At 39.3% G+C, this 20,861-nt stretch overlaps 1 protein-coding gene across 1 annotated transcript in view; it reads left to right on the forward strand.

Annotated features, from left to right (window-relative positions):
* Positions 1-8,112: 8,112 nt before the first annotated feature.
* LOC130164589 (inactive ubiquitin carboxyl-terminal hydrolase 53-like) overlaps positions 8,113-20,861 on the forward strand; it is a 32,865-nt gene continuing 20,116 nt past the window's right edge. The window contains exons 1-5 of the mRNA XM_056369405.1: positions 8,113-8,567; positions 16,929-17,619; positions 18,423-18,515; positions 18,712-18,846; positions 20,211-20,321. Coding sequence (XP_056225380.1) covers positions 17,476-17,619; positions 18,423-18,515; positions 18,712-18,846; positions 20,211-20,321 — 483 coding nt within the window. The 5' untranslated portion in view covers positions 8,113-8,567; positions 16,929-17,475. The remainder of the gene's footprint in view (positions 8,568-16,928; positions 17,620-18,422; positions 18,516-18,711; positions 18,847-20,210; positions 20,322-20,861) is intronic.

A 20,861-nucleotide genomic window follows, 5' to 3' on the forward strand; every position in this document is an offset into this window, starting at 1 on the left:
CATTGTTTTTTCAGTGTTTTGTTTTTCATGCTTGAGGTTCATGTTCTGCTGCTAAAACTGCTGTTAGAATTAACACACACTTTCGGGATATTTCTCTTTTTGGAAATGGATGCAAATCTGTAACATATTCCACAACAGTCCCCCTGGTGATAATTTCACAGTGACATGGTCTGAGCTACACGTAAGGCTCACTTGAGTGAATGATGCTGCGCCTGTGTGCTATAATCGTATGCAAACCCATCACTTATCGCATCATGTGAGAGGCCAAAGATACGCGTGACCCACTGTAACGCGCCTCAAGGTTACACTGCCTGACAAATCAAATCTGCTTCACTGACATGAGCAGCTTGACTGATGTGTCTCTCACCTTTTGGCTATGCCCAGCTGAAGGAGCGGGGATTGATGGTAGAGCTGTGCCCACTTCTTATCTGTCTCTTATTACTGTTTATTACTACAGCACTCAGGGACCTATCTCAGATACAGCAGGCTTAAGCGAACAGACTTGGCTGATTGAAAGTTGCCAGCAGGCTTTACAAGAGAACTACACTGAGTGTTTCACATTGGCTAATCAGTAATTTCTAATAGTGAAGATAAAATGTATTATCTCATATTATCGCTTCATTAAATGCAAAACAGCTAGTACCATCAAGCTAACACGCTAGCTTGTTGCTTTCAGTGCAAATTGCTTTTAATGAGGAACATTAAGAATATGTGCTATGTTTGTATGTATTGTGTACTGTGTAATGACTGTCCACAAGGTTATATCCATAAAAGAGCATATCAGCTTATTTCACCTGTGATCACATGTTAAGCTTTGACATCCAGAGTGTTAGTTTACACAGGTGACCGTAGGTTTGGTGTTTGGTTGTTGTGATTGTACATTTTACAGCAGAAGTCTGACTGATCAAAAAAAGATGCATAAGATGCAAATGATGGACAGTCAGGAGGACTAACAGTCTCAATTAGGAGGTCAGATCTCACTGTTGGTGAAGCTGTCAATCACTGTGACAAGGTGTCATATGCTAGATTACATGGTATTTGTAACATATCACTGAGCTTTGACATCAGCTAAGTAAGTTATAGATCTGGTTTACAAGCCTGTTAATGAATACTGTGTTTCTGGTGTCAGTGTGGTGTCTGAGCCAGCGTCTGCATACTCTGAATATGTTTCAGTAATTTCATAGAAATACATTTCTCCTTTGTTTTTGTGTTTGTGATACCAGGGCAGTGTCTACACCCTCTTCGTTTATGCTTTTTAATCAGCAAATCTTTTCCAGGTCTTATGCAACATTAGTGGTTTAATTGGAAATAATAAGAATTAGGTTTAGCATAAACAGTAATGGCAGCCGTGGCTGAAAACACAAAAGTTAGCCATCTTCAGGAAGTCAGACTTCATCAGGAGAAAATCTAGTGAAAAAAAGTTCATAGTAAAATACATACTTACGATTACATGAACTTGAAGATGGACAGCAATGATTGTTAAGCACCAAAGATGACACCTGATCCTGCAGACAATCATTTTTTTGAGCCAAAAATTCAGTGAAATAAGATCATTTGCCTGACATTCTCATGAAATCCCTGATTGTCTGGAAGACAGGTGCAATCTTTGTCTGGAGAATGGATGTGTTCAATTTTGGAGAAATTACTGATGTCTTCTCTGTCTCCAAAAATGAATTAGGTAATGACTCAGATTTCCTACAGCCATCAAGCAAGTCCAGCATCAGCATTCCCCGCCTCTGTTGGAGACCCTTTGGAATGTGCAGCCCCCGGTGCCACTCCCTTTTTGGGTCCTATTGAATTCCTCTTGCCAGCCTCATCGGGGGAACGGTGTATACAGCACACCACCCAGCATCCAACAGGGCCAGTAGTTCTGCCAAGTTCCATTGTAAATACTGAGCACTGTTTATCAAGGGCAGTCATGAACTCTCTTTGAACTTTGATTGTAGCCATTATCAAAATGCAGCAACGGAAATATTATTGGCAGGGACTGTAGCGTAGGCTGAGGGTCGGGGAGCCAGACGATTCGATTATTAGTCTCTAACTGCAACTAGTTTCCCCTCAGGCGTGTTTGCCTTGGCATGAGACGGCACAGCAGGCGGTGGACACTAGACTGTGAGGTCTGGACAATAGGATGGCCTGTTGATCAGAGAGAATGTCCCTAAACTGAAGGGTTGAAGTTATTTGCAGTAATCGATGCTTGTAGTGTCCGCCGGTGCTCACTCCTTCTAAATCGCTCTGGATAAGAGCACCAGGGAGAGGGAGGGGATAGCATGTTGGAGCTCATATAGTGCAGTCCTCTTAGAAAGTGCTTTTGTTGAAGAGAACACTGCAAACAAACATCTGATCGGAATGTAAGACTGGAGTGACCACTTATTACGTAACAAGAACCCTGATAAGATGGGAACATGCCATTTTTGTGTGTGTGTGTGTGTGTGTGTGTGTATGTGTGTGTGTGTGTGTGTGTGCGTGTGTGTGTGTGCGTGTGTTCAACAGGTGCATGGGATGAAACGGACATCAAATTCAACTAAATTTCACCATTCACGTTTTATTGTATACGCTGTGACCGAGCCGAGGTTATAACTGAGCAGCTGGTCTTCAGTGTCTTTGTCAGCAGTTAACAATGGACTCTGCTGCTGTTGCATTCACTGTCATGTTTTAAAGCTAAAGTCCCTCGGGTCTTCATCTGCACACACAGCACCGAACACTGAGTGTGCAGTATGTTGCTGACACGGACAGCTGCTAAAAGGTTGAGCCACATGACCAGCCAATATCCCAGAAGGATTTCTTTAAGTATGCGTGGGTCGAGTGAGAAAACAAATGTGTTGTGAAATAAAAACTGCAAGGGCGCTGAACTGTACCTTGAGGGAGACATATGGCTCCCTCAGAGGTTTTAGCATACACAGACACAGATTGTAGGTGGAGTTTATACTCAAATTTTCCACCAGACATGTCGGAAATCTGGGATTAACCTTGCAGTATGGTGTTAGACGACCTGCTGACATAAAAATCCACAAGTAACTGCAAAGCACAGCTAAAATACAGTGTGTAAATGTTTTAGTTCAAGTCTTTCTCATCTGATGACATGATATACTTGCCTAGGCTGATGGATGTGCGCAGCAGGTGGTCATTTTCACAGGAAAGTGCAAAGCCCAATGGGATATCTAAAAATATGAGTGAAAATAAAACATCCCGGGGGGTCAGTAGGGTGGTGTTGGGTTGCCAGTGAGGTGAGGTGAAAGGTGACAGGGTGCACATTCCACTCCTGAAATGAGGTGAAATTACGCAATGGGTTGAACTATGTTTCGCTCTGAGAAAATTTTGAATCCGTCAAGTGTCAGCAGGGTGTGCCAGGGTGGATGCCTGCATACGTGCATGTTCAGTGACGAACATACTGTCTGGCTGTGTGTGTGTGTGTGAGTATGTGAGTGTGTTTAAGTTTGTGGCCATCATTTAATTGGATGGGATCACGAGGTGAATGCCAGAATGAATCACTGAACTTTTGAAGGGAAAATGATTTCTGGGCAATGTGCACTCATTTTCATCAAGTGCAGAGAGGTTAAATACACAATAATTCACTACAGTAGAAACCACTTTATGGAGGGATGCACACAGCAAGGCAAGTAATTAGCCTATTTGGACAAATGAACATTCAAGGCCGTGTTCCTATTTACTTGGAAAACCCCTCGAGACCAATTAGAGCTTTGTTCTCGCAGCAATCCAGCCTTTGACTTTTTCCTCAGGAGACTCATCTATATTCCTGACTGGTCAATATATGTTAACCTCCTCTCTTCAGTTAATAGTCAGTGAAGAATTATTAACTCACAACTTCTAACACAACCATTAAATAAACAAACTGTAGCATTGAGACCTTCAGGTGACCAGTAAAATTCTCTTTTCTCATCTAATATAACTGGGAAAGAGCAGAAAAAGCTTTAAATATCCTTAATGTGGAGTTAGGGAGGAAATAGCCCATTTTTGATGATGTTGCCGTGGAAAGAATAATTAGTGTGCCTTATCTTAGTCAATGAAGGGTATTACTTTCCCTAACCGACAGCAGCACTGAGGCGATAGCATGCTTTCCCTGTGAGCTGCAGCTACCGCGGATACGGCAAACACAGCAGTGAAATATATCACAGTCACCCCTTTGGCTGCACTCCAGAATTAATGTAACATGGTCAGTTGCCAAAAAATGATGCTTATGTCATCCACTTTTCTGCAGTAAAACAATGAGCACAGCCCTACTCGGTGGTTAGAAAGCAAATGTAAATTAATACAAATGAATAAAAAGTAAGATAAATGCGCACAGAAAGGCCTTTCCTTTTGTCTGGGCAAAATCTCTCACCTGCTCCCATGGTGTATTATGAAATACAGCCACATGCTGGAACATCATGTTGTGTTTGTAGTAATGCTAAGTCACAATGATAGCACACAAATACCATTTCAGTGAATAATGTACAATGTAGACAAGATGCACGAAAGGAAACTTTGTTGTATCAGGGATTCTTTTTTTTTTCTGCAGGCCTTTATCTTGAAAATTGCCCGGACTGACATGCATTTCCAGATATCCCAACTAAAAGGTACGCTGAAAAATGTTTGAACAACAAGTCCTCACTAAGAACCATTGACTTAATTGTTGTACTGAAACCTGTGGAGCGGTTTCGTTCCAAAAAAAACTCATCATTACCGGATTTTAATCCCCAGTTAAACATAGCACGAGTTGCTTCAGAGGCGTCGCCTCCCGTGGCCCCCATTGTGGTATTTGAGCATGTCTAATCTCTTACGTAACAACAGGGCATTCACTTCTGTGTGTTTCCTCATTAGTAGTAATTCAATATCAACACAACAAATGGTTTTCACAGAAAACATTACAAGCTTTTCTTTGTTCAGTCATTCCACTTCGTAGAAAGTGAAAAAAGGGCGTTTTCATTTAAAGGGCAGTAAGTCTGATTGACAGTCTCACAGCTTGAACTCACGCACAACATGTATTCTTAACAAATATCCCATATTTGTTTGTGTTTACATGCATGGTCAGGACAACTTGTGTCCTCATGTGCCTCCATTACTTCATAAGAACAAGCTGTTCCATTTGAATTATTTGCATTTCCCATGATACCACGCACATCCAAGTTTGCGTATGTGCACACTAATATGCACACAAACTAGGGCATTTATTATTACCCAGGCTGTACCCAGGTCTATATTTTAATTATACACTTCAGTTTTGCAGTTGCTATTAGTATGGCAGATGAAACCAGTAGTAGAAGTTGTAGCTTTATTTCTTAAAAGATATATCTACTTAGACTTTATTCTCACTGTTGAATCAGAAAATGTATAAGGAAAGATTATTTGTGATTAATCAGATACATTTTTTTTTTAATTTCAACCTTTTTCCGTTTCATTTTCCATTTGTTTTGGTTTAAAAGGGACCAAACTGGAAGCACAGACTTTAGTTGTATGGTTTTGGAATTGTTGCCCCACTTTTCCTTTGTGTCTCAGTGCTATAGAGTACAGTAAATATGGATTGAAAAGCCAGAGCCCATTACTAAAAATATCCCACTTCAAATGGCACAGCACATTTGGGTTGAAATGGAATTTAGTTGCCCAGTGACCCAATCAAAATCATCACTGAATCTATCTATCAGACCAACAAAAGTCAATGGCAACTTTGTGGCTGTGTAGTGAGAGAAAAGGCAAAATAAATCATATCTGATGTGCCACATTAGAAGTAAACTTGATTCCTCAAAACTGATATGTACTAGTGTTATTGTTGTTGGTGAAACTGCAAAAAGGCAAAGAGAGGACACAGGTTTGTCATTTGAGGCTGTGTTTATCCACTGTGTTCAGCAAATCCCTTGCTGTTCATTGGGGCTTTCTGAAGGTGAGAAGTCAGGGCAATGGCACCAGCTCTCAGTGGGACATTTACTATGTGCACTGTCTCCTTGCGGAGCTGGCAAAGTCTCGCTGATTAATCTGAAATTAAAATGTCCTTCACAACAGAATCAAACTTGCGTACCAGTTGTGTTTGCTGGGCTGCTAGATTTAAGAGCAAGAATAATTTAACCTCACATTCAGCAGGATATCAAAGAGAATCTAATTGAAATATTTCATACATTTGCAAAGTAGAGAACACTTAGGACAAATACACATATCAAGGGTTAAAAATGAATACACCATGTCCAAAAACCAATGAGCCGCTGTTCTGCAGCAGCCATTCAAAGTGCATGCCAGCCAGGCAGAGATGTGTCAGTGCAACGATACAGTCATTTTTAGACTTTTGGCTCAGAGTCGGGCAGCAATGCTGACAGGGCACAAATTGTCAGATCCAGCGGCTGGAGTGCAAACTGTCCACCAAGGTCAGAAAAGAAAACTTAACATTTGTGGAACTTGTTGAAGACTTGATCTGTTTGAACTGTCTTATCTATAATTTATAACGAGTTATAACTATTCGCTGGGTGCTCTTCAAAGCAAGGAGGCCTACAGCCAGTGTGGGAATGTGTAACTTCTCTATGTGAGCACCATTCTGATAACAAAATACAGAATTTTTTTATCCTGTCTAGAAAATTACAGAAAAAAGAATGAGTAATTTGAAAAAATTGCGTTAACCCCTACAGAATGTCAACAGGTTTGTTGTGTTTTTTTACCTCCCACAGTGTAAGTTTGCTCTTTATAGAGTTACAAGGTGAGTTAAATACTTATCAAGATATAAGTACATCAAGATCCCAAAAGCTGATATCACTCAAAATTATTACCTATTACACATTACAGCACTCAGACTTTTTTATATTTTAAGAGGAAGCATTATATGTCCCTTGAGGAAATGTGTGTGGAGGGAAATGGCATTGTCTCTTCACTGGGCCCTTTCAAGTACTTCCTGGGGAAAGGCTGGACCACGCTGATACATTGTGACCCCTCACCACACACTTGTTCACTGCATACAGTTTCCTCAGCCTTAGTGAGTGATTGTGCTGATTATTTTGAAAGGAGGGTTTTTCTTAAACACAAAGCTTGTTGGATATATGGCCTGGTTACAATCATTGGTGCACTTGATTTTACAACTGATAGAATCTCTACCAAACTGAATTACCACATGCAGTATTTAGCAAATTAATTGGTGAAATGTTTTTCGAAACGTATAGAATTTGCAAAGATGTCACTCAAATCGGCCAAGAAAGTCAACTGACCTTTGTAAATCAGAAAGAGTGCTGATTACAAATACTACACATGCCTCCCCCATAGCAGTGAAACAAAAACATGCATGTGTCATGTTGGCTATATCAAGTCAGGGCATAAATTAAAATGTCATTAATTAAAATAAACTGATAGATCATCAAAAATATAGCTTATGGCCAAATAATTATATAACTTCTATAATATGCCCTCTTGTGGAGGCAATCCAAACTACTTATTCTAATTAATATAATTATTCCAAATAAAAACGTGGTCAGCTTGAGCCATGAAACATGATAGGGCTATTACACTCACTACTCACCTGCTTCTAAAAAGGGGAGAAAAGCTTTAATTGTAGCCTACACCCCTTTTCATTTGCTTTCTTTATATAACAGGATCAGGCAGATGGTGTTTGGGTAACAAGAGCCTTACATCACTTTCCCCCGCTCTCAGTCATTCATAATCATCATAGTCTTAAAATTGCCACCACATTGTTGGGGTATAAGCATATAGGTAAATGTTTAACACCTCTGAAAGCATGCTTCATCATTTCCCATAGTAGAGATGCTGTTGCCCTTGTTTGCTTATTGACATTTATTGCATCCCTAGCTGCAGAAAAAAAAAATTAAAACCAAAATTTTAATGCATTTTGAGTGATTCTCCCACTTTTAGAAAGACAGGGTACTTTTGAACAAATTTTGAAGTAAGCATGCAGTTTTGCAGTAGGATAATTGTAAACTAACACTGTGCACTGTAGTGCGCTGTAAACTGCAAACCCCTGCACCATAAAGCAACATTAACGAGCCTGCCAGCAGAGTTGGCGCTCTGCAAATATTGGAGTGTGTGTCCGCCCGCGCCAGTGTGTGTGTGTGTGTGTGTGTGTGTGTGTGTGTGTGTGTGTGTGTATGCGCTGTGGCTGTGGCAGCGGTGTACAGTAGCATGGCAGACTGCAGTAAATACAGTGTTGAAGAGGCGGGGTTTGACATCTCAGCTCTGAAAACATCTCTAATCCAGTATTTCAGGTGCCGAAGTCGACCGAGCGACCATTGCTCACTACCGCCGCGCATCAGTGGACTGCAGCAGAGCCGCACACGCCTCTGAAAACCGGAATATATTGGCAAGTGGACGGAGACTGCTGCTGTTTTCGAAGTGGAATTTCTGAGAGAAAATAAACCCCACAAAAGCCAGAGAGAGTGAAGTTTCAACGGCGAAAAGATAACACTTTGTTTTGTGGTACGTGTTTTAGTTTCCAGCGTCTCTCCAGTGAAGTACATTTCAACCAGCGACTCCTACGGCTTCTCAGTTCCTCCCCCGAAACTTCACCAAAATACTTCTTCTAAACTCTTGGTCTATCCTCATTGGAGGATATTACCACGCTTTCTTTTATTGTTCTCTCTGAGGTGAGTGGCTTTTTGTTTTCACTAGTAGCTCCTTAAACTTCCCTAGTGTGTGTGTGTGTGTTATGTTACGTGGGGCGGAAACTTCACCTGGAGCACAGGTAAATCGGAAACCAGGTAGGCCTAGCGTTAGCTGCCTCTAGTCGGTCGTGTAGCGTTAGTTGGCACACTTGTTAAGTTACAAACTGTTGTGTGGAAGATGTTTAAAACACAAGGACACTTGTTTTGTCATCTTGACAGTTTATTTTGTCTAGGTTTTGGTTGGTATTTCCTTTTAGAAGGTCGTCCGTAGTCGCTTTGTTGTTGACAGCTAGCTCTGTGTCTAGCTAGTTTATCACCAAATAATGAAATATGAAGCTAGGTTGACGAAAATGAGGCTTAAGTGACCACTTCTCACGTATTCATCTTTTATTTTCACACGACATCTCCTTAGTCTGTTTGAGTATATATTTACTGGCCTTTAAATATGCCTGTAAGGTACTTTTATTATGTGAAAATAACAGCTTTCCTATATCTCTCAAAGTGTTGTGTCACCTCAGGATAAACAACCACAGTTCAAGCTAACTGCCAAGTTTCCTGTTATGTGTTGGTGTGGACTGAATGGTTTGTTACTGAGTAATTTCTGCACACCATCTTTTTTATATTTGAACAAAACAGTCTGAAGTTTATAGGAGCTCATTCAAAACTCATTGGCAGATCCCCATCCAGTGCACCCTGTGAACTGGTTTCTCCCACTTTAATTCATTCCAGTGATAAGACCAGTGCAGAGCAGCAGACCTCAGTCACATAAGCACAGTGATGATGAAGCAGTGAGATCATCGGCCCTATAAACATCATGCACACTCATCCTTTATGTTCACGGCTGTGGAACATTTCCTCAAGGACCAAGACCGTGATGTAAATATGGAAGCATGCTGAAGAACCAGTTATGACAGAAAGGCCTTCTGTCACCTCTTTGTTTGTGAGCATGTGGAGAAGAGCACTTGGAATAAGTGTAGTTTTATTAAGTAATGTTTGCCTATTGCGCCATTTCATAATCTGCTCTTGATCAAGTGTTTGCTAGTTTAAAAGACCTGCTAGACCTAGGTTTACAGCTTAACATTTTGCTTTAAGTTGAATGAATTATCTTAAATATTAAGTTAAAAAAGGAAACAAAAGTTTGTGGCCGCTATCATTGTACTTGATATTTATTGGCAAGCTCCTGACAAGTGGGAGGACATTAAGGAAGCAATCTTGAGAGTGGAGAGGAGGATGTCATATTTCAGTCAGATTCTATTCAGTATGGGATCCTGGAACATGTACTTTTGTTCTCCCTCTTCCTCTGTTGTACACACTAAAGAATAATAGGTGACTCAGTGTGGTGTAGGTGACCTGTTCAGTTTCACAGAGTTGAATGCGGTGGCCGTGTGCTGGAAAGCGGCAAGCCTTTGAGCAGGAAGCCCACACAGGAAATGACCGGTGCATTGATGCCTGAAGGCTTAAACCTTGTCTGCAGTCCATAGGGAATTTTATAGTCAAGTTTCACTGTTATTTTAAGACTTTAGAGTGCGGGGTTACGTTTTGTTGCTTCTTTTCCGACATGCAGTGGCTACATATTATGAGGCTCTTGTATATTTCCCCGACTTTTGTGTGTTTGCGCAGTCGGAACACTTAATTATGATAAACAGTCTGACAGAAGAATTTGGGAAAGCCACTGCACTAAATTACAGAAAATTAAAACATGGTGTCGACAGCAGAGAAGAAATGTTTGTCCTGATGTCAGACACTTTGTTCATCACTTTATTTAAAAAAACACACATAAAAAGGGGAATTACAAATATGAGTGGGACACTGTCAGCTGTGAGACTTCGTACCTACATTTAACAAATGAGTCAGACTCCTAAGAAGTTTGCGTGACTTCACCAGAAATAGAGAGCTTTTTTTTTTCTTTTTTTTTACCCAAGGCTAAGCCGAGACATGAAAAAAATCTGTAATTGTCCACTTGTTAAATGTGACTGTGTCCCAGTGAATGTTTTGAGTTCACTGGTGGGCAACTTGGCTCTTAAGTAGAATTCAGACAGATGCACCTTTAAGAGAAATAGTGCAGCCTTTGAAACTGCAATCTCGAACAACAAACACAATCTGTTACCTTCAGCAAGTTTTATTCCATTCATTCATTAGGATACTTTTTGTCCTTTTCCCAAACTTTAGCGTAACATCACCCAGGCAACTTTCAGATGTAGCCAATGGATCACAAATCCTCCAATAAAGAAACAGTTCCTCATTGAATTTGTTTTTACATAAAAGATATCAAAACATTGGTGTTTCTTTGTTACTCTAGCAACAGTGTACTTTAATTTTAAGTACATTTTAATTATGTTGCTAGGCTGTAGTTCAAGTTCATGTTTTACATAAAAACTGTGTGGGCTACTCAAGTGTAGGGGTTTTAAAGGGGTAAACATTGATTTTTCAACATCAATATAACTGAAGTTCTTTCTCGAAAGATAAAATTGAATTGTTAAAAAAATTCTTGTTGTATGTAAGACGATGGAAAGAAATCACATTTTACTAAAAATAGAAAAAACGTACACAATACTTTCCTACTCATCGGGTTTGGAGTTTCTGCAGAACCTAATCCCCACTAAGGAAAGCCATTCATCAACAGTGAGCCAGAGTTGAGGAGGAACAGGAGGGGACACTCTAACCAGGTAGATAATGCACCAGCTTGACGGAAAGATATATTGATCTGCATTGAGAAAAAGGTAGACTGCACCCTGACTTAACTCACAGAATGTCAGAAGTTGTAGAGAGGTGGGAAGTTGTACTGTGCTGTGGGGCACATTGTGTTTTATCAAGGAGAGGATGGATTAAAATTGATTTAAAGGCTGTGTGTGTCCACTGTATGTATTTAGGTTATTTTAAAGACATATGATGTAGAGAGAACTGTCACCTTCAATGTTGGGTTTTTATATCTATCATACACTCTTTATCTCTTTGTGCTGTTCTCACAATGTATTTCTATTTTCACATCTTATATACATTGAATTAGTGTGACTCAATTTCCCACAGATTGATTCATCAGCTGCTCTTGGCATTACCATATGAAGGAGATCAATTTAATTATTCAGAATGAGGCTATCCATCAACAGATCACTAATAGATACATTATAGCATCAGACTCCCCATGCCTTCACACCGAACATGTCCACATCTTACTGACTCCCTAAGCTTGTCAAAGCTGCTGATGCACAACACACTCTTTGGCTGATTGCTCTGAGATGCTAGCCTTAGCATTTTCCCTATGACAAGGGGAAAAAAAGTCAATCTTGGGCTTTGCTTGACAAGGCTGACAAAGCCTTTGTTTACCAAGGAAAGCTTGACTTCCTGTACTGGTGCTCCTGAGAGAAAAAGTGAAATTACTTCTTTTGTTGGACTTCCACTCAGATCTATGCTACAGACTTCCATAACGTAGTGAGAATGATGTTGGTTTTGTTTTGTACATGCAGTTAAATACAGTACAATAGCAAACAGCAATGTAACAGTTCATTTGTCTCCTGTCTTAGTTTTATGAGGTTACACAGGCAGATGGGGTTTGACAATGACATAAAAGGATTTCAGCATCATCAACGGTTATTAAGTTGATAATTACAGTTATTAAGTCAGTAGGTTACAAATATGAAGTTGGTAGTTAAGGTATTATTAACTTATGCTCGTAGAAGTAATAGTTTCAGTTTACTGAATGTATGTTGTGTTGGTAGTTTTGTCTGTTTGAAGTTCTTTGCTATTAAATGGTAAAGACACAGGGTCTGTCTCATGAAGTAGAATTAGTGTGTGGTTGGCCAGCTAAATTTACGAAATTAACCCTGGATAGCTTGAATTAAATCCCACTTCCTCACAAATCTTTAAAAAAAATAAAATTAAAAATAGGGACACACTTTGCACAAAAATATAGCATTCACATTTAAGTAATGCTAAGTGCTAAAGAGCACAGATTCACATCTTGACAAACCTGAAAGGACTTGGAAATCAGAAATATATTCAACATTTGCAGTACAGCACATGTCCCACTCTGGTTATGAAACTGGGCTTTTTGCAAAGTGTAGGTAGTCAGTCATTAATAAGAAATACATTTGAATATTAATTACACTCGTTCGTGTTATTCCTGTTGGTTCAGTGCAGCCTGTTGCACAACAGTTCTTTCTCTGCCGCCACAGAGAACATGAGGTGACTTTGCGAAAAGAAAATAGACTTTATTGCCTTAATGATATGAGATTATGTAAATATACAATGTATTCCCACTGTGCCTTGATGAGAAGTGATTTTTTTTTTGTTGTTGTTCTTTCTACACAGTGAAAATGAGTTCCTAATAATTTATACATTTTAGTCACACATATTTTTCGAGTCTTGTTTCTTTTGTGAACCAAAAGGATAAATAATTTGGCTGCTAACAGTTAAATGTTTTAAATATATTCTTTATTATAGTTACATTAGTGTTCCATTTAGGGTGATTTAACATGTAAAACAGCAACTGCAAATTAAGATAGATAGATAGATAGATAGATAGATAGATAGATAGATAGATAGATAGATAGATAGAGAGATACTTTATTTTTCCCCCAGGGGAAATTCATGAATTAAGGCATAAATAATATTTTTCCAAACTTTGCATAGTGTTCCTTTTGGTGTTTGAAGTTTGTCCTTTTTTCTGCTATTTCTAGTGGTGCTTTTTTTTTTTTTTGGTGTACTTAGATTATGTATCTTTCACTTCACCGAATATTACTTTTTTCTGCAGTGTCAATTTAATTTCCCCACAGTGATCAGTGATTTAATCTCAACTCATACCATATGCACTGCTCTTGACCTGTCAGAGTTGCATGTGATTGAACCCAGCTTCTTTCATGTGCAAGAAAACATAGCTGAGTTGGAAAAACCCAGGGTCAACTGAGAAAATTGCTTTCCAAGATTACCAGTGTTAGGTTTATTACACCCAGATAACTTAAAAGGAGCTTCAGTAAATGAATTGCTTTGTGAGGCCATTGTTGAACAAAGAATCAAAATTAGCTCATTTTAGTTACGTATTGAGATGAAGCTAGAGAGTTTTATGAAAAAAAACAACTTAAATATGGACAAACTTGTAAAGATCAACATGAAGAAAATAAAAATAAGCTTGAAGAAAATGGTGTAATTCACCACTAAGACTTAAAGCGGAAGGGTGTCAACAACCGTCTTGGCTTACATTAGGCAATGACATAAGCTTGGCTTCGGGACAATAATGTGACCAGCCAGTTGAGTCATTTTCTCCACCTAGGTTTATAAACAAAGAAGCAGATATTTCATATGGCTGCATTCAGTTGAAATTGATTATGAGGGATCTGTTTTCAGTTTTTGAGAAAAGGTCTTTTTATTACAATAATTCAAGACATCAGACATACGAAATACAGTAATAATGTTACAGTTATTCTTTTCTACTAATCACTCTTTCATCTGTAACTCTGCTAACAGGTTAGGTAGAATATGTGCCACTTTAACCTCTCTGGATTGTAACTCAGCAAGTCCGTGTCTAAAAATGTGCTCAGTGTTCTGCAGTGCAAACACTACATGGGGAGGCTGAAATAGTTGCTGAGCTCTCTTCAGCAATTGCTCATTGTATCACAGAAGAAAATGAAGTGACAGTGAAAGTAATGTTATTATTAAATAGGGGTAAACATGTTTAAAGGAAACCTGGTATTTTTTTCCTTGTTTGGAGAAATGATGCTCTTTGCGCTTAAGCAAAAGAGCACAATCTTTTAAAATTATGTCCCTGAATTTTGGTCAGTGAGTGCCAGTTTCACTCAGGATAAAAGATAGTTCTGCATAAGTGAGGTTGGCAGTTTTTTAAGTGGACCACCATAATGCAATAAAATACCTAGCACCAGGATTTTAATTTTTTTAAATCTTTTTAAGTATTTACTCTTGCTGTTGTCAGCAATGTCACATGGCAAAACATGCGTTGGCTTCACTCTCCATGCCATCAAAATGATGTTGAATAATGTGGATGTCAGGATGTGTAGTATTGTTTATGCTTGCTGAGATGCGACCCAGACATGCTGGGTGTTATTGTGTTATCTTTTAAAAATAGTAATAATGGATCAGTTTTATTTGACCTGGAGTGACAGGGGTGCCACAGTGATTGACACCCTGCAATATTAAGAATAAAAGAAAATAATAAGGTCTTTATAAGAATAAGAATGATTGATTAAAGAAATGTATATATACTTCTCACTTCAACTTATTTCCATGCTTGGAGACAGCTTATAATGAAACATGTCAGGGCGTGCGATGTCATTGGTAAAGGTGGGCTTTAAAGGTGGAGCACAGACTCTTCCACTTGCCCCTCCACCCCTGAAACTAATCTGAAAACAGCAGCTCTTGAGCAACTCTGAGCTTAAGTGATTGCCTTGGAATGCTGTTCTTATGGAGGCCACTTGCACAGTACAGGGGCAGAGACATTAGCATGTGAAGTAAAATCATGTGAAGATGACTGTAAATATTAAACTTCACCAGGTTGCACCATTAACCTGCTGTAAAGTTGCATTGTTGCAACATCATCCATTGAGGATTCCTGAAATACCAGGAAGGCAATGTGGTCCAACTGGTTTTGGCTGAAACTTTGTGTGGTTCTGGAGACTTACAAGAGGGAATTTTCATTCTTTGTAAAAAAAGTAGGGCAGTATTTTTTTTGTCCTTGCTCTGAATAACAAAATGTTTGAGGTTTAGTCTTTGAGGTTATTTTTTAGGTGTGAGGGATTAAAGGAGGCTGAATCATCACGTATCACACAAGGAACTATGGCTCATTGTTGCTTCTTTATACTTTTTAGGTGCTTGAAGTACATCTGCTTTGCCACAACTTCAGTTTTCCGTAAAGTCACACAACAAGCTTTGTTATCATTTAGAATGACATAAAAGAATATCCTCTGAAAATCAAGTAAACATCAAAACTTACAGGCTATGACTATATATACCTCTTGGGGCATTTACTAATATAATAACATACACACAGCTTTCACTGCCTCACTCAGCACAAGCATATTCATCTATCAAACCTCTGCAAGTAGTCTGTGTTCAGCACTGCTTTCAAAGGCACACAGTGCACATTCACTGCAAATTTTGTTGGAATTTCTCACCATGTTGTTAAAGCTGCATCTTCCGTGGTTTGTTATAATGTCCTCCACTGCTCATCTAATGTTAAAAAACAGGACAGCCTAGTAGTTATTAATTAAAGAATGACAATGCCAGGCAAACTGACAAAATTGGACATGAAAGAAACTTGAAGCAGTATTTTTCCACAGAAATTTTGAACTCACAGGCTATGAATTGCTGATCAACATCAGTTTGGCATTTAAACCTGAGCTACAACTCCACACTAAAACTATGTAAAATCAATTCAACACATGAAAACACTGCAGTGTAGATATAAAAACAAACATTAAAAAATCTGATATTTTCTGGTTACAATTTCTCAAGTATGATAATTTTCTGTTTTTGTCTGTTATTATAGACAAACTGATGCATTTTTATTTTTTAGCTGCTAATGAGGCAAAATAAGCAAATTTAAGGATTCGGGGCCCTGATGACTTGTGGCAGAAATTTGAAATTTTGTCTCATGTATTAAAGATTCAATTATGAACTGGAAAATGTAATTAATCAATGACACAAAGAATTAGGGATTATACCACTGTAGGTAGAGTAATCAATATTTAGTGGTCTGCAGTTATCAGCACTGAGAGCTGGGGAAGACTGTTGTCAGGAGTGACAGTAGATCTTTACAGCGAGTAATGTTGGTGGTTTATTTCTCCTGAGCACCAGTGATTGTAACTGAATGAAGTCAAGCTGCACTTAATAGGTTTTCACGGTTTGAGTGGTACTGCCCTGTTGTATTTTTCTACTCTTTGTATTCCTAATGGACAGTTGTACACCAGTCAACACATTTATGCAAATTCTGCTCTAATTCAACATGATCTTGTTTTTCCTTTAAAGTATCTGTTGGCTATTATTGTCTATGTTGTTCAGGAAATTGAAATACATTTGTCTGAATGTTAATGTGCAACTTAAGTTAGGGCTTACCAGTTTGACACGCCTCCAGTGCAAAGGGTGTTTGTAAAAGTTAATGTATAAGCTTTGTTGACATGTCTAAAAAGTCCACTCTAACCTGGAATATTGAATAGAAAGGCAGCTGTAGCCTCAGATGTACAGTATATTTCTCTGTTATTAAAAATTCACTTTGTCATTATCTGTGGAGTTGAAAAGAGAAATTAAAGATACTAGAAAAAGCAGTAATTTATAATGAGCTCCATAATGCAATCTAAAAATCTCATTTAATCTCAATTCTCTCTTTCTCTAACACAGCCCAGCTCTGTTTGCTGTCCAGCCTGGATAAAACTTTACTATGGATGAACCTCTTAAAGGGACAATTGACTGCAGCTGAATATCTTCACTAGCATCAGGACCATGTGGCAAAGTTTGCTTACAGGAGTCCACCTTCTTTTCTGAAGTTGTTGTGAAGCTTTGTGCCGAACCATCAAGACTACAGGATGACTGAGGCGTGTTCCCCTGTGGTCAAAGTGGATCTCATCAGAAGCATCATACAGCGGATCATCATAAGCTTCCCAAAACGAAGACTTGGATTGTAATTTTTTTGTGCTCTCATTTAACTTTTTATTTTTTGCATTGCAAAGACTTTTAAATTGCAGATAAAGTAAAAGAGACTTCTATATGAGCTGCAGAAATGCACTAGAAACCCATGTGTAGCAAGACAGCTGCTTCAGCTCGTGGAATTACGTAGCCCCAGACTGTTGGGGACTCACTCCTTCAGGGGCCAAGGGATCTGATCACAGCCCCAACCTGCCCTGTCATCTGACCATCCCACCTGTCTGAAGGCAGACCCCGCTGTCCAATGGCATGGGTCAAGTTCTTCAGGAAGCCGGGGGGGAATTTGGGGAAATCGTACCAGCCGGGGAGCATGCTGTCTCTTGCCCCCACCAAAGGATTGCTGAATGAGCCAGGCCAGAACAGCTGCTTCCTCAACAGTGCTGTGCAGGTAGGGCTGTCCTGTTGACTGTTTGTTGATGATATCAGTTTGTGTTTAAGTCAAATCAAATCTTTGACAAAAACAATATTTCTCTGAAAAAATTAATTATTTAAAGCTGCACAACAATAGTAATCATTGTAAAAAATATTATATTAAATAGTATTGAATCCTAAGGTGCTCCTAACCTCTTTTTTGCTGCTTGTATAACTTTATTCATTCACTTGTTGCTCCCTTCCTGCAGCAGCTGTACATGTTCCACCCCCTAAAATATGACCATCTTTTATTTAGAATTTTCAAAGCTTAGTCACTGCCTACATTTGTCAGAGCTTCCCAGCAATATACTGAATATTAAGGTTGCTTTTGACTAGTGGGATGCTGGCTGGTGAGTTAGTTCATTACTGCAGTCAGCCACACAGTGAGGTCACTCTTGAAGACTGTGACTCAGAGAGTGAGACAACCGATGAGCTGGTTGAAGATTATTGTTACCTTTGGCTTTGTTTCTGTGAGAGAATTGTTCCTCTCACCCACTCCTTATCCTCATGACCTTGTAAATGTTGCCCTGATACCCAAATGCCATAAGTTTTCTCACATAGATAAATACCTCCCACTTGAAACAGCCCTGTGCTTATTCTTAACATTATTTTTGAAAGGCAACTGGTTTAAAAAGATGAATCTTGGAGCTTCTTATGTCTATTTGATTTTCATGCCTGTGCCTTTTTTTTTGGTTTCTTGTTTGAGTCTGGAAATGCTCCAACACAAAGGTGAGGGTTGCACTTTTAGTGTAAAAACCTCCTCCACTTTCCCTTGTTTAGGTACTATGGCAGCTGGACATCTTCAGACGCAGCTTGCGGCAGCTACCTGGACACTTCTGTTTAGGAGAATCGTGCATCTTTTGTGCGTTAAAGGTTGGTGTAGTCAGTATATTTAACAGGAGCTAACACTGAGAAGTAACCGTGTAGTTCCTGTTTGTTTTATGGATGCGGTGAATCGCTGGGTCACATATTCAGACTGTGTATTGAGCAGTGAGGGTGACACGAATGCTTTTAATAAACAAAATGTCCCATAGTCCATGTGCAAATAAGTTTTTGTTCTCTTCTTTAGGGCATTTTCTCCCAGTTCCAGCACAGTCGGGAGCGAGCCCTGCCCTCTGACAACCTGCGTCACGCCTTGGCAGAGACCTTTAAGGACGAGCAGCGCTTCCAGCTGGGCTTCATGGATGATGCCGCAGAGTGCTTTGTAAGTTCCTGTAGCAACCCGGCTGTCCTGAGGGACGGAGACTAGCGTATGGAGAGGGATGTGTGTATGTTTGTGTTTTCCCCTGCCACACAGTTCGAGTAATGCACTGTAACAAACTGTTTGGCGAGGTCACTGAAAGAGCTTCTGTCCCTCCCTTCCCCTCCCATCAACCCCTGCCACATTGCCGCTAAATATTATCATGACAGGTTATATAAGCGCCAGAGTTGTGTTTGAACCTCTCCGTTTTGTGCTACCATATTATGTCACATCATTTCTGTGCTTTTTAAAAGTCGATTTCATGCATCCTTCATCACTTTTACATATCAGTTCTAGTTTTTCTGCTTATTTTGGCACAGTAAAGCATTGTTCAGCTAGAACTTGTTTTTCCATAACTGCAGTGTAATTTTAATTTTTTTGTTCCAGTTTTATTTCGACTCCAACCAACAAATATAAAACAGATCCTGCAGCATTTTTTATCCTTCGTTTTTCAACCATGTTTTCATTTGTCCATCAGCATTAATTAATTAATTTTTTCTCACGATTTTGATAGCCTATGCCTACTGACAGTATACACAGACAGCACAGATGTATTCCGATTTTATCCCACAATCATTGTTTACCCTATTAGGAAGTCCAATTATGCAGAAATGGAAAAACATAAGAGAGAATCTAATGTCTCTGGAGCAAAAGTGGAAAGGACTGTAATATATGTGAACACTGGGTCACAAGTGTGAGCATTAAGTCCCTTTTGATTCTAAAATAAGAAATTACTCACAAACCTACTACATAATGAAGTTAAATGCAAAGAATGCAATGTTTGTGCTTTGTTTCCTTCTTTCTTTGCAAAATCCCCTCATATAAAAACTCAACAGCAACTTTTTACTTCTAAGACCAAAGCTTACATGCCAAAGTTACTATCTTTTATAGACGATCTTAATTCTTAATCCCACACAGATCTTTGCCCTTGAGCATTCACCATGTAATGCACTGGCAGCAACATGCTGGAGTAGAATTTATGTGAGGAGTTAGCCAGTGTCAGATTAACAGGCTGTGAAGTTGTGCCTGTAACCTTTGCAGGCCTACGCCGCGGCCTTAATATTTTATAAACTCAGAAGCACTCCATAGAAAAAGGAGGGAGCTAAAATGGAGTATAGCTTGCTCTTTAAAAGTGTTCCTTCTGATGTCAGGTTTACAACATGACTCTTAAATTGCAGTGTCCCATTGCACTGCAGTTTTGCTCTTCGAAATACCTCTCTTGGAGTAAATAAAATAGATAGCCTGTGGTACTTGTAAAGAAGTTGCTTTACAACAAGCCAGTTGGAAATGTTTGTCCCATACCTGATGGATCTCCTGTTCTGTCGTAGGAGAACATACTAGAGAGGATCCACCTGCACATTGTGCCTGAGGAGACAGATGCCTGCACTTCAAAGTCTTGCATCACGCATCAGAAGTTTGCTATGTCACTTTATGAGCAGGTCAGTAAAGGGTCAAACAGCATGAATCATCAAGCATGAATTATATTATTTTACTTAAGATGTTATTGTTTTTTTTTTCTGCTGCACCAATCTGTGAAAAAGGTTTTGTTTAAATGTGATAATTCATTACAAGAAGCATTAATTATGATTTTCTTTTTTTTTTGCTGTAGATGTTTTAGTTCATACAGTGTTTGTTTTTGCACCTCTACAGTAATGGGATAGCTGAACACACACCAGCCAGTTTTAGGATTAAGTGACACACGCATGCGCGCCCACATACACACACACACACACACACACACACACACATAGACAGGTACATGAATCACTGTCTGAGACAGTAGAAATCCAATCCGTCATGTTTGAATACTGGGTCGCCCCAGTGGAATAAGGAGGGTGTTTCTGGTCAGATTCTACAGTGCTGCAGCAGAAGTACCAGATAAATCACGGATGGTGTACACATAAATTCGAGCACAACACAGACACCACCCTGCGCTGTGGCTGTGAAGCCCATCACTAACTCTGTCCCTATCCCAAACC

Source organism: Seriola aureovittata, chromosome 23, assembly GCF_021018895.1.
Source record: "Seriola aureovittata isolate HTS-2021-v1 ecotype China chromosome 23, ASM2101889v1, whole genome shotgun sequence".
NCBI lineage: Eukaryota > Metazoa > Chordata > Actinopteri > Carangiformes > Carangidae > Seriola > Seriola aureovittata.